At 33.3% G+C, this 16,328-nt stretch overlaps 1 protein-coding gene across 6 annotated transcripts in view; it reads right to left on the bottom strand.

Annotated features, from left to right (window-relative positions):
• Positions 1–16,328, bottom strand: part of Kynu (kynureninase) — a 114,600-nt gene that overhangs the window by 13,279 nt on the left and 84,993 nt on the right. For all 6 annotated transcript variants that reach the window (XM_020160794.2, XM_074070669.1, XM_074070665.1 and 3 more), the window contains 2 exons: positions 3,652–3,704; positions 1,761–1,846 (listed from right to left, as the gene is read on the bottom strand). In XM_020160794.2, the coding sequence (XP_020016383.1) occupies positions 1,761–1,846; positions 3,652–3,704 (139 nt within the window). The remainder of the gene's footprint in view (positions 1–1,760; positions 1,847–3,651; positions 3,705–16,328) is intronic.

Below are 16,328 nucleotides of genomic sequence, written 5' to 3'. Positions count from 1 at the left end.
CTCCTCCCACAGCAGAGGGGTAGGTACAGAAGAAAAGTCAGTTTTCTGTAGAGGACATAGTAAAATGAGTGTCTAAAAGGAAATTTCTTGCTGGGTGTGATACTTCATGCCTGTAATCCCAGCATTCAGGGGGCTGAAGCAGTACAATCTTGAGTCCAGCCTGGGTTACATAGCTAGTTTGAGGCCAGCCCAGGTTACATAAGACAGAGCCTGGCTCAAATAGAAAGGAAATTGCTAGATTTGTCTCATAAGATATTTGCAAAGATAAGGGAAATCAGAAGAAACCATGTTAAGCCCTAGTTCTTCCTGACATGTCTTGGAGCCTTTTGTATCATGTCTCATCTCCTGATGTAAAATTGTAAAGTAAACTAAAACTTTTTGTTTAAAAATCTTTAAACAAATGTTTCTCTAAATAAGTATTATAAAGCCATTCAAACATTATTGTCCAATTCACTAAGCACATTTTTACTCAAAACAACTTTTAAACAATTGTATTACTGGCTATACAATTTTGTCATTGGGTCTATTTTGCATTAATAATCTGTCAAAAAGTAAAAACAACATGCTCCATCTAGTGGTCAAATTGAGGATCTGCTCTCCAAATTGGTATCAAATGAAATTGGTATCAATGAGATTATCACTATCCAGTGGTGAAGTTATATAAAAACAGAGGACCTTGACACTGCCATCAAGTGACCAAAATAAGAAACTGTTGTGAGTGTTCAACAATTCTTGAATTTAGAATTTAAAAGAAATTTTGTTTTTCTCCAGTCATTCATTAAGTTCTGGAATCCTCCATCATAATAAAATATCAAATGTTCTTATTTGAAAAACTATTCAATGTTCTTATTTGAGTAACTATTCAAATTAGATATGTTAAAATATATTTCAAGTATGTATTAAATACATGTTCAACTGATATATGTATTAATATTATTAACTGTATGATCTGTAATTATTTGGAATATAACTATATATATTTATTTGAATAAACTTAATCTATCCCAAAATAATATGAAATAAATCATGGTTTGGTTTAATAGACATGTACATCTAAATATCATTATTCATTTATAAATATACATATATATATACCTAATTGATTATATAAAAATTGATTTATGGTGAGACTAAATTTAAGCAAAAATATGAATGAATTATGGGAAAATAAAATCATAATAGCAGAGATTATTCAATGTCTCTGCAGGTCAGTTACATTTAATTTTTATTATGTGCCAACAATGTGCCAAGTGCTGTGCTCGGGGTAGGATGTATAAATGAAAGTTAACACAGACACAGTGTTAATAGGAAAATGCTGTTCATTGCTTATGTACATTCGTAAATTTTTTTGGCAGTATTGGAGTTTGAACTTAAGGCCTTGTACTTTCTAATCAAGCACTCTGCAAGTTGGGTCCTTTTTTTGTGCACAGTTATTTTTCAGATAAGATTTCACAATTTTTTCCCAGTCTGGCCTTATATCATGATCCTCCTTACATACACCTTCTGCATAGCTACAATTACAAGTGTAAGCCACCACTTACGGCTTTTTCATTGAGATGAGGTCTCACTAACTTTCACAGGCTGACACAAACTGTGATCCTCCCAAACTCTGCCTCTAAAATAGCTGGGTTTATAAGAGCTAGCCATCACCTACTTCATATAATTTTGGTGATTAGCAAAGAAAGTATTAAATCTGTCACAACCAGGTAAGGAGGAAAAGTGAAGACATGGGTAGGCTGAAGCACAGACAGATCTCTTACCTCCAAACTAGCTTGCAAAGGACAGACCAAGAAAATGGGAGGATTTGAAATTCGGAATCCATTGACCCCAGGGATCAACTGCAGTTCTGAAAAAAATCAATGTATCATTAATTATAATATAGCGTAAAAGAGTCTATAAAGAAAATAAAGAAGTAGAGAGCAAAAAGTTAGACCTAAAGCCTTTTATTCCTAGGTGGAGTTTCAAAGATGTTTAGATTATACTCACTGGAGTGGAAATTTTGGCATTCTCATTTTCTCTGTCCTACTTTCTCAGCAAACTATGGAACACTACAGCCCATATACATGAGATAACAATTGACCTCTTCTAGAAGGCTTTTGGACCCTGTCCTCTGCTTTCCTGTTCCTAAGCCAGCATTTCTTATTGGCTCCATGCTTTGTTTTTGTCATGAAGCCATGTCCTGAGAGAGAAAATCAAGGTTTGAATGACATGTAAGTGTATGTCACCCAAAGGCAGAAGAATACAATGACCTATGAAGCTGACTTGAAGCTCTAGGATTATTAGCTCATGTGCCTTCCTCAGGAAAATGAGGGGGTCTTTAAGATATCTGCTTAAGTATGACACATTAAAAAGATATATTGATATCAGATTTTTAAAATTATATTATGTCCATGTTAAATCCAACAGGGTTAAGAGGGCTAGCTAGAAACCAAGTTAAAACTAAGCCTAAGAAAACATTAAAATATTACAAGTGTTTAGAAATTCATCTAATCTGAGGCTTGTCAAACTATGGTCTGTATGCTTAATCCAATACTTGCTCTTTTAAGTCAAGTTTTCTGTGTATCTCTATGGCTCCTTTAGCACCACAACAGAGCTGAGTATTTGCTAAGTGACTGTATAACCCTAAGAGCATAAAATATTTCCTATTTCATCTTTCACAGAAGCTCATCCATTTCTGACTTAATCAAATTCCTTTATTTACTGATAAAAAAATCCAACTCAAAGAATTTAACTAACTGGAATTACAGAGCTAATTATGTCAACAGCCAAGATAAAATATCAGCTTCTTGATTTGTCTAGAATAGTCCATTCTGATCCTTTTCTTCTTGGTTGCTGCAAGTTCAAATATATGTATATTTATATATATATATACATATAGTATTTTAGGATTAGGACCAAGCTGAAGGATCTAATTTAAGTTCAACTCTTAAAAACAGGTGTGAAGCTTCCTGTTTCATATGTGCCTGAAGAATAGAATTACTCAGGTGAAAGAAAGAAGTAGTATAGCTTGTAAGCCTATTGCATGACACCGTTTCATGTCTACCTATAAGGGTTTAATTTGCACATTATCAGGTAAGTGGCAAAAACCACAAAAAGGGAGTATTTAGAAAAAAAGAGGAGTGAAAAGGAACATTTTAAAAAATACTTCTGTATGTTACTTGGTTTACAGTTTTGAATTTGACTTCCTCTTAAGCCAAACCCTAAAATTGGTATTATTCATGTAAGATATATGGAACAGCAAGCACAATGATCCAAGAAGATACATTTTTATTTGCAATATCACAAAGCTATAAAGCAGCTAAATGGATCATTCAAGGCTTTTTGGGTCTGACCTCAAGCATCAAATACCCTCCTGCTTTCACCACCTGATATTTCAGGCACAGAGGAATCTGCCCAAGCCACTTAAGCCATATGTTAGATTTCACTTTCTTTTATCTGTCTACAAAGGGATAGACTCAAAATCATGCTACAGTCTATAAATACTTAGTCTTACACATTTAAAATGTTATCTCTTATTTTTAAAAATCTCAGTGACATTTTCAAAGTGCATTCTCCATGGGGGCAGTTATGTTACATATAATACATAGACAGATGAAAATTAAAATGAAGCTGAAGTAAAATGATTTTTGAAATAAAATTGAATATACTTACTGTTACTCATGTTAAATCTGGTGCTGAGTTCATGGCCAAACCATCCAACTAACCTAAAAATATAATAGATATTTTGGTCTAAAAAAAACTACAATTAATTTAAGAACTTGTGGCCAGCAAATGAAGATAACTTGTGATTTCAGTTATCAAATATTTAGCAGATATGCTGAGAGATAGAATAAGTAAGTTTATATTTATAAAATGTTATCAGGAGTTAGGATAAAATCAATATATACACATTTTCAGTTCCCTAATTTGTATGCCAGTAAAATCATCTGAAGAGTATACTTAATAAAATGTTTCTTATCTAAAATAAAATGATTTAAAATGTTGAGGATTTTTTAAATTTCAAAATAAAGCGAAAATCAGAAAAGTGTTGAATATTACTACAATAATATTTTCATATTTTCACAATAGAATTTCTAAAGGGAAATGGTACCCAAACACTCTATATAATCATTGGAAATTTTTGAGTTATTTCCTAAAAATATTGTTTACTTTTATATTGTTAATAAGCATACTAATTTGCCAGACATGAAATTCAGAATATATAGGAAAAATTTGCATATTAGATGGGAATTGGAAAAATATAAACTTGAGCAAAAGAGATACAATGTTCCCAATCGTCAGGTATCTAAACAATACTTGTCATGGCTCAGCTTGATTGAGTTGTGAGATAACTAAGAGATTAGTGAAGCCCGTGTCAGATGTGTCTGTGGGGGAATTTCCAGAGATGCGAAGATCGTGAGATCGTTGATCTAATGTATGGTTTAATGCATGGATGGACATAAAATTTGAGTAGACTATTGAGAAGAGGTGAAACTGGAAGGTGGGGCTTGGTTAGGAGAGTGGGTTGCTGGAAGTTTGACTTTGAAGGGTATTCCTCAACCCTGGCCCTTTCCTAGGATGCCCTTTTGTTTCCTAGTGCTGAAGGTGAGCAGATCTGCTCCACCCTACCTTTGTGCTGTGATATACTATGGTGTGCTATGATACTATGAAGTGCCATGATCTCCTATGATGTCACCACAGGCCAAGGAACAATGGAGCCAGTCAACCATGGAACAAAATCTCTGAAATTGTGAGACAAAATAAATCTTCCTTTCAACTGTTTCTCTTGGGTATTAGTCATAACAATGAAAAGACTGACAAAACAATAGTTTTAATGGTTGTCAAAACAAAATCTCTAAGGTACTCTCTTTTGGAACTTGGGAAAATGTTTTTAAGTTTATATAGAATATATGCATGAGAATGAGACACTTTGAAATAGAAAAGTGTAGATAGAAAGGGGTAGACAGGAATATGCTACATTCTCTTGCAAATAATATCTTGCAAGCTTTGAAAGATAATACAGGATATTATAAAATACATTAAATGAGTGAGCATAGTATTGGCAAAGAAGCCTCAGAAAAACAAATGAAATATGATAGAAAATACAGAAACAGTCACCGGATCATGTAGTAAGTGACAGTTGTGACATTTCAAACAAGGAAAATTAAGGAAAATATATTTACATATCTTTATTACTTTAAAAGAGAAATTTCTATTTAAGTATAAAAGCAAAAAGAGAAAAAGTAAAGAAGCATACCCTAGATTCATTTAAAAAACATTTAAGATTCTGTACTAAATTATGAAGCAAATAAAAGATGGCGAGAGAAGTGATACTGCTGCATTTAAAAGGTTTTACCAATACTTTTGTTTGTTTGTTTTTTTGTAGAGAAAGGAAAATCCTTAAAGAATTCAGTCATGAATAGGGACAGGAAATTTATAAAATAAGATATGGATATGCTGTATGAATTCAGCAGAAACAAACAAAAATGCCTCAACCTCACTAATAAATAAAACTGTGAAATAATGTAAGAATGAGACCAAATTTAGTATCCAAAATTTGCAATGTGATTTAAAAATTAGGATGTCGGCTGTCAACAGATTCAAAACAAGGAAATTTGACTTTTGTCTAATGATGAGAGTATGTAAAAAATATTTGAAGGATAATTTGACCAAAAAACTGGGAAACATCCATAGTTTTCTGTCCAAGAAATTTTACCACTTCTAATTTATCCAAAGAAATATTTGGATTTCAGTTTTTGGACTGAATTAAGATTTATGGACTAGGACAATTAGCAAAATGATATTTTCAGTGTCAAGTTCTCCTTAATGGTCTCATAACAGAGAGTTAATGAAATAAACCACAATACTTGTGTATGATGGGCTAAGATGACTATATTTAAAATAATAGTCATTCAAGAAGGGTAAATGGAGATCACAACATTAAAGTATGATTCCAATTTTAGAACCACGAGATTGAGATGTGTGCCTTTCTGTGTAACTATCACACAAATGTTAACATTTTTAATCTTTTTTGTATGTTCTCCAAAATGTTCTAATTAAAAAGGAACCAGATAGAGCACTAACATAATTACATAAGGACAATGTCAGAAAAACAGCAAGAAGAAAAGGTTGCCAGAAAGATGATAAAAAATATAAAGCAAGTGAATAATTAAATAAAACAATAGAAAAACAATGGGGCAATATTCCATATGATGGGGAAGTGACAAACATAGAAATGGGATTGATATAGATTGGAAATAGATGAAAATGAGCTTGCAGTAATCTGTAAAAATATAGAAAGGGAAATACAACTCACACTAGAATAAAGAAGAATTTGGGGAATGAAAGGAAGGCAAGATACCCTGGGGAAAAACATCAAGGAACAGAATATTGTCATGAGAAAAAATATATAAATAAAAACAGACCCTATATAATTTAACAAGAAAATAATACAGTCACCAAAGAAGGAAGTTTTATGAAAAGTAAAATGAATTTCCAAAGAAGAAAGTTTAAAGAGACCATTTTAAAAGGTGAATTATTTCAACTTGAATTATTTCATGAAATCTCTGACTAAATAAAAAATTGATTTAAATCCACATATTAAAAAAAATACAGTAGAGTGTAGACCAAATTGATCAGTTTTGGTTATTGCTTGCTGAAATAATTAGATTTTAAGGATGAAGAAAAATTAGGAATTCAGGCACAAAGAGAAGAGAGAGTAAAGGGAGAAATATCAGATTGTCTTCAAATTTATCAAATGCTATTCAATGACAGTGAATAATGTAGAAATGCCTACATAAATATTCAAAGGAAAAATGTATGGTATGTAAACATTCAAGTAGGTCAACAGTATAAAGTTCAAGGGTATTGATCAAGAAAAAGTTCACCTAATAGTTTTCCCCTGAATTGTTCATTAAAATGTTACCTGAGGATAAACTTAACTCAGCCAAAAGGTGGTTGAGGAAGCTTTGACAAAAAGAAGTAAAGGTTGAGTGGATCCAATTATAAGCCTCAGATTAAACAAATATGGACATTAAGGAAGCAGAACATAATAAAGAAAATGATATAAAAATAGCAAAATGAACAACACAATGGCAGGTAATTTCACTGATTATAATTTAATCTTTGTAAATCAAGTACAATAAGCATAAACAGATCAATCAATATAAAATAAACACTGGAGAAATTAAAAATTATTGGCTCATACAGCAATAGAAGGTGAGGCAGAAAGAAGAGGATACCTGTTAAATCTAGCATTGTTCAAAGAAGAGAAATAATAAAATAAACAAAGGAAGACATTTTAAAATAAAAACTTCCTTAAATATCAGAACTGGTAGCTTAAAAATAACGAACAAAAAAAAGCAAAATAATCTCATGTTAAAGGAAAATATGACATGGAATTAAGACTATTCATATTTGTCACAGCAGTAAATATCATTAGTGTTAGGTCAAATATTGAAGGACAAGGTTATTAACTTCTCAAAGTCCATAACACATGAAGTAGACAAAATATCAGTTAAGAAAGTAAATCTGGCTGGGCACAGTGGCTCATGATTGTAATCCCAGCTATTAAGAAGGAAGAGATCAACATCGTTACAATTTGAGGCCAGCCTGAGCAGTTTCTGAGGACACATATTAACAAACACAAGACAGGCAAGGTAGTATGCATCTATAATCTCAGCTGTGTAGGAGGCATAGGTAGGAGTATTGCAGTCTGAGGCTGCCTCCAGCAAAAACAATAAATTACTTGAAAAATCTAAACCAAAAGACCTTGGACATACCTAATAAGCACAAGGCCCTACTGAGTTCAAACTGCCACACAGAAAAAAAAAAAAGAAAGAAAGAAAGAAAGAAAAAAAAGGAAAAGAAAAAAGTAAATCTACATGGTGTGATGGCTCACCCCTGAATCCCAGCTAGTTGGAAGACAGAAATCAGAACAATAATGGTCAATGGACATTGTGGGCAAAATGTTAGCAAGACCCCATCTCAACTAACAAGCTGGGCTGGGTGATGTGATTCTTTGGTTTGAGCTACAGAGAGGCATGTGTAGGAGAATCTTGAACCAAGGCTAATCTGGGGCAAAAAAAGGGAGACCCTATCCAAAAAAATAACTAATGCAAAAAAAGGGCTGTGATATGCCTCAACTGAGAGAGTATCTGCCGAGGAAATGCTAGGCTCTGAGCTCAAATCCCTCCCAAAAAGGAAATCTAGCTGACACATTTTTAATGATCTGAAATAAATAACATAGGTTTCTTAAATTCTCAGAAAATACTGACTATAACTACAAAAACCCCTTATAATTTCAAGGTGCATATCTTGCTTACTATGGTTTTCACAATATGATCCAAAATATCTAGCAATTAATAAGAAACCCAGCAAACAAAAAGACCTAATTACCTTGCAAATTGAAAGAAAATGTATATCAAATTACATTTAGGAGAAAGAGGAATAAACATTTACAGAATTTCTTTTAAAAGTGATAATAAAAATGCTGAAGATCAACAGTTTGGGGATGCCCAGAGAATAATTCATGCCTTTAAATTTTAGACCAATAAAGATCATCTTAGTAACCAAATTAATAACCAGACTAACACAGTTATAAAAGAACAAAAAGGAAACTGAAGTAAAGTAGCAGCATGCAATTCACAAAATAAAAGCTGAAATTAAATATAAAACACACAATGACACATTGATACAGAAATCAAAACCCAATTCCAATGGTGTGATTTAAATGAATCCTGATTTCTTTTTTCAGCATGTTTGTTATTGATGGATAGAAATCTACTAATTTTTATGTCTGTTTTGCATCCTGCTACTTTGCTGAAAGTGTTTATGAGATGTAAGAGTTTTCCAGTGGAGTCTTTAGAATCTTTTAAGTACAGGATCATATCATTTGTAAATTGGATTACTTAGACTTAAGCTTTTCCCTTTCCTATTTGTATCCCTTTTGTTTCTCCTGCCTGAATGCTCTGGCTAAGAATTCAAGCATCTTTTTCCCGATTTTACAGGAAGTTTGGTCAGTTTTTTTCCATTTACTATAATTCTGGCAATAAACCCTGCTTCAAAAACCCAAAAAAGCCACACAGTTACAACCATCTGATTTTCATCAAAGCTGCCAAAAATATTCATTGTAGAAAAGACAACCTCTTCAATAAATGCCGTGGTGAAAACTGAATATCCACATGTAGAAGACTGAAACCAGACCTCTATCTCTCATTCTATGCAAAACTCAATTCAAAATGGATTAAAGATTTTAAGGTGAGACCTAGAACTTTGAAACTACTAGAGGAAAATGTAGGGAAAGCAATTCAAGATATAGGCATAGCCAACAACTTTCCAAATACAATTCCAATAGACCAGGAAATACCAGAATTGACAAATGCAATGGCCTCAAATTGGACAGCTTGTACACAGCAAAGCAACAATTACCAGAGTGAAGGGATGGCTTATAGAATGAGAGAAAATCTTTACCAGCTATTCATCTAGCAGGAGATTAATATCCATAGTGTAACAAGAACTCAAAAAATTAAATAGCAAAAGAACAAATAATCCAATTAAGAAATGAGCTAATGAATTGAGCAAACAGTTCTAGAGTAATACAAATGATCAATGAATATATGAAAAAATGTTCAATATCCTTAGCAATCAGAGAAATGTAAATCAAAACTACATTGAGATTTAATCTCACCCTAGTCAGAATGGCTATCATCAAGAAAACAAAAATCAACAAATGTTGGCAAGATGCAGGAAAAAGGACTTTAATACACTATTGGTAGCCCTTATGAAAATCACTATTGAGGTTTCTTAAAAATAGAACTCCCATATGATATAGCTGTAGCATTCCTGGTTATATCTCCAAAGAAATCCAAGTCTACCTACAATAAATACACCTGCACATCCATGTTTGTTGTGGCACTATACACATAAGCAAATCACTGGAATTAGCGTAAGTGCCAATCAGTGGAAGAATGGATAAAGAAAATGTATTATATATACATAATAGTCTTCTACTAGGTCATAAAGAAGAACAAAATTATATCATTTGCAGGAAAATGGATATAACTAGAGATCATCATTTTAAATGGAATAAGCTAGACTCAGAAAAATATTGTGTGCCTTCTGTCACACAAGACATGAAAATAAAAGGGAGATGATTAGGAAATAGAAAGGACAACAGCAAGAGAGGGAGAAGAAATGACAAAAAGGAATAGGGGTTGAATATATTTAAGTACATTATATACATGTGTGAAAATATCATAATGAAACCCATTATTTTGTACAGTTAACATACACTAACAAAATTTTTAAAAAAGAAAAATAAAGGTATGAATATGCACTCTATTGGTATAACTGTGAGGTAAAGGATAATTCCATGTATTATTGCTGGAGCATAATTTGATGCATTCCAGTAAAGAACAAATGATTAATACCTATGAAACTTACAAAAACATGTAACATTGACCTGGGAAATTCGTATCTGGGAATTTACTGTAAAGAAATACTTACAAAGTATGAAGCAAATTATATATAAGTATAGTCATTGCATCTTTTTGTAATAGTCCAAGATTAAAAGGAAACTACATTTCCTTCACTGTGACATTGGTTTTGTAAATTATGATAAATCTATATAATAAAATTCTATACAATTGCTAAGTTAAAAGTGAATGAGAAAGAGTTGTATGTACCAATGGGGAATTATTGCAAGCAACATGAAACCAAGAAAGAATGGTGTAGAACAGGATACATTACATCTTTTGGCACATGTTTATTAACTGCTTGTTCATTTGTTTTTCATTTTCCTTCAGCAATACTATAAGCTCAGGAGCTCAGGGACTTGTGTCTAGTGGTTTTAGAGAAGTGTAATGTGGGTGATGTGATTTGAGATAAACAGTTGATAGGAAAGGTATGTTCAGACAAACTGAGCCAGCATGGGGGCTGCCTTGAGGAAGTTTAAAAAAGGGTCTATATCTTAGCAAAAAGGAAGGAAAGAATGTTCCAGTTTGTCAGAACAGTATATGCAAAGGCTCAGAGCTGAGAAAGGGCAAGGTTCTTTAGTAAAATGACTTGCCCAAGGCAGTGTACTCCATGTTGTAAAATTGAAAATTATGTCAGTCATTTGAAATATAGTTAGCATGTATTGAAGAGGCATTAACTAATATTCATTTGGCACTTAAAAATACTTTAACTTTTAAATTCTTCCATTACTAAAAAGCTTATGCACATAAAAGAAATGGTCTTTAAACTGAAGAGACCACCCACAGAGTGGGAGAAAATATTTGCCAACTATACATCAGACAAAGGACTGATAACCAGAATATATAGGGAACTCAAAAAACTAAAGTCTCCCAAAATTAATGAACCAATAAAGAAATGGGCAAGTGAACTAAACAGAACTTTCTCAAAAGAAAACATTCAAATGGCCAAAAAACACATGAAAAAATGCTCACCATCTCTTGCAATAAAGGAAATGCAAATTAAAACCACACTAAGATTCCACCTCACCCCTGTTAGAATAGCCATCATTAGCAACACCACCAACAACAGGTGTTGGTGAGGATGTGGGGAAAAAGGAACCCTCGTACACTGCTGGTGGAAATGCAAACTAGTATAACTACTCTGGAAAAAAATTTGGAGGCTTCTTAAAAATCTAAACATAGACCTGCCATATGATCCAGCAATACCACTCCTGGGGATATACCCAAAAGAATGTGACACAGGTTACTCCAGAGGCACTTGCACACCCATGTTTCTTGCAGCACTATTCCCAATAGCCAAGTTATGGAAACAGCCAAGATGCGCCACTACTGACAAATGGATTAAGAAAATATGGTATTTATACACAATGGAATTCTACTCAGCCCTGAAGAAGAATGAAATCTTACCATTTGCAAGTAAATGGATGGAACTGGAGAATATCATTCTGAGAGAGGTTAGCCAGGCTCAGAAGACCAATAATCATATGTTTTCCCTCATATGTGGACTTTAGATCAAGGACAAATACAGCAAGGTGATTGGACTTTGGTCACATAATAAGGAGGGAGAACACAAGGGAGGTATGAGGATAGGTAAGAAACCCAAAAAACATGATAGTATTTGATGTCCTCAATGCAAAGGAAATAATGCAGAAACTTTAAAAAGACAGAGGCCAATAGGGGAAGGGGACAAGGAACTAGAGAACAGGTCAGTTTGAAAAGAATCAACTTAGAATGTAACACATATGTACATGGAAGCAATGCTAGGAATCTCCCTGTATAGCTATCCTTATCTCAACTAGCAACAATGCTTTGTCCTTATTATTGTTTATACTCTCTCTTCAACACAATTAGAGATAAGGGCAGAACAGTCTCTGCCTGGAAGTGAGGGGGTTGGGGGGGGGAAGAGAGGAGGGGTTAAGGGGAGAAATGACCCAAACATTGTATGTACGTATGAATAAATGAAAAAAATTCTCCCATTAAATTGGAGCCAAACTGTAAGCCATAATTATAAAAGTTTGCTTTTTGAGGGGAGTTCATGGTTAGAACACAAATAAAAACCTTCTCAATTCTAATGCACAAATAGGACCTCATATACTGAACTATCAATGGAGTAAACAGGAAGAAAAAACTATGATGCAAATTGATGGTGTAATTACTTATATGAGTCTCAAGTTAATCAAAAAGGATAATTTGATATTTACTTTAAAAAATTAAGAACTGAAATTAGGCATAAGAAAGTACCAGAGTTTTTCTTGGTAATGATTTATAAAATCCACATCCCTTCAGAAAATTTTCAGTTTACCATGTGAACACAGAAGGAAGAGCTTTATAATTCATTATAGTCAAATCTTATTGAAAGATGCAACTATGGAAAAGGACCTTACACATGGCTGCTTATGAGGTTCCCCTCTGATAAGAAAATGCATGTATCATTTCAAGTAAAATAATCTGTAACTGTAAAATCTTACAAGATACTTTATCTATAAGGATGTCTACTTTCTTATCCAGACCAAACAATTCTATGTGCTAATTTGCCAACGTATTAAAACAGAATGAGCTTAGAGAAAAAGTGTATTCTGGGTTTATTTGTGGTTCACATTGGTAGCTTGAATGATAGATTTTTGAGAGATTATAATGATAAAGTAAAGAAGATGAAATGTATTTCAAATGGGAGGAAATAAACAGCTTTTTAAGCCAAAAAACCCTATGAATTTGTCATTATTCTTATTTTATATCTCTTGAAATAGAAGGAAAACATAATTTGTTAAAGAGAATTACTTCTATAGTTATATATCAAAAATAATATATGAAACCTTATGTACACATTGCTTTCTGTACTTACTGATTCAAATTTTACCTCTTGGCATTTTTTTTTCTAAGGTTTGAGGCAAACACACAGACTGTTAGACAGCGGTGAAAAAAATCAGTAATGTGTTTTTTCCCATTTATTTTCAGTGGGATCAAGACAAAAATTGGGAGCAATATTTCAATCTTTTCTTGTTTAGCAAACTTTTCTTTCATTTTTGTGTATCCATTAAAGAACAGGGTATTTGTCATTTCTGTTTATGGAGTGATATTAAAGATGCAAGAGTATGAGTTATGATGGTTGCTTGTTATATCTAACTGAAACATCAAAGACCTAGAGTTCTAACATAGTATCATAGAATGAAATAATAACCTGTCTTGAAAATACATGATGATATGTTCATAACCCAAATATGAATGAAACAAGGGACTAAATGAAGGGGAAATGTGTTCTTATAGAAAAAACTCAAAACTGATTTCTAAACTGAGGTCAAGGCATCATTTTTATGCTTTATTTACTGAGGTTGTAAAAGTACTTCAACTCTATCTAAAAAGTACTAATTAAATATAGTTGTATAAAAAGGAGGAGCTTCCAAGTACTCTATCTCAGTATTTGATTTTGTCTTTTGTGCATTGATTCACTAAAGAAATAATATTTTTTTCTCTAATGGTTTATTGTGAAGGAGATGACCTTGACCTGGACCAGCTCCACTGAAGATTCTTTCTTTTTCTTTTCATTGTTGTGCTGGGCAGGGGTACATTGTGGCATTTACAAAAGTTCTTAGAATATGTTAAGTATATCATACTTGAGTTTACCCCATTCTTCATTCTCTCCCATCTCTCTGTCCCCCCATTACTGGAATAATTTCAACAGGTCTCATTTTTCCATTTACTTATATGTTTACATAGTATTTGTACCATATTCACCATTCCATGCCCTTTCCTCACCTACCTCTCCTAGTGGTACCACCTGCCAGGCAGGACCTGCTCCACTCTCCTGTTCTCTGATTTTGTAAAAAAGATAAAAAATGACATTTTTGCTTTTTTAAGATAGCTACACAGGGAGTTTCCTTGTGGCACTTCCATGCATATATGTATTGTAGCCCAGTTTGATTCATCTCCTCTATTTTTCTTCTTTCTACCTTAATTCCTTTCTCATGATGGCTTCAACCAGTTTAAAGATTCTATATTCAAACCATTTCCCCTTAAGTCAGGAATAAGACAAGGGGTCCACTCTCCTCACTCTTATTCAACATATCCTGGAATTCCTAACCAGAGCAATAAGGCAAGAAGAAGAAATTAAAAAGAATATGAATAGGTAAAGAAGAAGTCAAAATATCCCCTTTTGCAGATGACATGATCTTGTACCTTAAAGACCCAAAAAACTCCACCCAAAAACTCCAAGACACTATAAACAGCTTCAGCAATGTAGCAGGATATAAAATCAACTTACAAATATCAGTAGCCTTTCTATATACCAGTAACTAACAGACTGAGAAAGGATAGAGGAAAATAATTCCATTTATAATAGCCTCAAAAAAAATCAAATACCTAGGCATAAACTTAACAAATGACCTCTACAAGGAAAACTACAAATCATTGAAGAAAGAGATCGAAGAAGACTACAGAAGGTGGATAGATCTTCAATGCTCATGGATTGGCAGAATCAACATAGTAAAAATGGCTATACTACCAAAAACATTCTATATGCTAAACAAAATTCCCATCAAAGTCCCAATGACATTCATCACAGAAATTGAAAAATATACCCTAAAGTTCACTTGGAAACAAAAAAAACTGCAAATAGCCAAGGAAATACTGAGCAAAAAGAACAATGCTGGAGGTGTGACTATACCCAACTTCAAACTATAATACAGAGCCATAGCAATAAGCACAGCATGGTACTGGCACAAAAACAGACATGAAGATCAGGAACTAGAGAAAACGTTAGTTCAAGAAGAAGTAATTTAGAATGTAACACATATGTACAGGAAAGCAATGAGAGTAAACTTCCTGTATAGCTATCCTTACCTCAACTAGCAAAAAGCCTTGGTCCTTCCTATTACTGCTTACACTCTCTCTACAACAAAATTAGAGATATGAATAAAAGAAATTAAAAAAAATTTTTTAAAAGACCAGTGGAACAGAATAGAGGACCTGGATATCAATCCACACAACTACGCTCACCTAATTTTTGACAAAGTTGCCAAAAACATACAATGGAGAAAAGACAGCCTCTTCAGCCAAACTTGTTGGGAAATGTATTTATCTGCCTATAGAACACTGAATCTAGATCCATGCTTGTCACCCTGTACTAGTATCAACTCAAAGTGGATTAAGGACTTTAATATCACACCTGAAACCTTGCAGTTAGTACAGGAAAGAACAGGGAATATACTGGAAGTAATAGGTATAGGCAAGGACATTCTCAGTAGAACTCAAGTGGCTCAGCAACTAAGATAAAGGATGGACAAAAGGGACTACATGAAATTAAAAAGCATCTGCACAACAAAATAAATGTCCTCTAAATTGAAGAAGCCACCCACAGAAATGGAGAAATTCTTTGCCAGCTATATATCAGACAAGGGTCTGATAACTAGAATATATAGGGAGCTCAAGAAACTAAACTCACCAAAAATCAATGACCCAATAAAGAAATGGGCAACTGAACCACACAGAACTTTTTCAAATGAAAAAGTCCAATACCTAAAAACCACATGAAAAAATGCTCACCATCCCTGGCCTTAAAGGAAATTCAAATTAAAACCACACTAAGATTCCACCTCATTCCTGTAAGCATCAAGAATACCAGTGACAACAAATGTTGGCAAGGATGTGGGGATAAAGGAACCCTCATACAGTGCTGATGGGAAAACAATATGGAGGCTTCTTAAAAAACTCAAAATAGATCTGCTATATGATCCAGCAATACCACTCCTGGGGATATACCCAAAGGAATGTGACTCAGGTTACTCCAGAGGCACCTGCACACTCATAAAAAGAAAATGTGGTTCTGATACACAATGGAATTTTATTTAGCCACAAAAAAGAATGATATTTTGTCATTCA

The sequence above is a fragment of the Castor canadensis genome, chromosome 4 (genome assembly GCF_047511655.1).
Source record: "Castor canadensis chromosome 4, mCasCan1.hap1v2, whole genome shotgun sequence".
Taxonomy (NCBI): Eukaryota; Metazoa; Chordata; class Mammalia; order Rodentia; family Castoridae; genus Castor; species Castor canadensis.
This window is presented reverse-complemented; position numbering and strand designations above follow the sequence as displayed.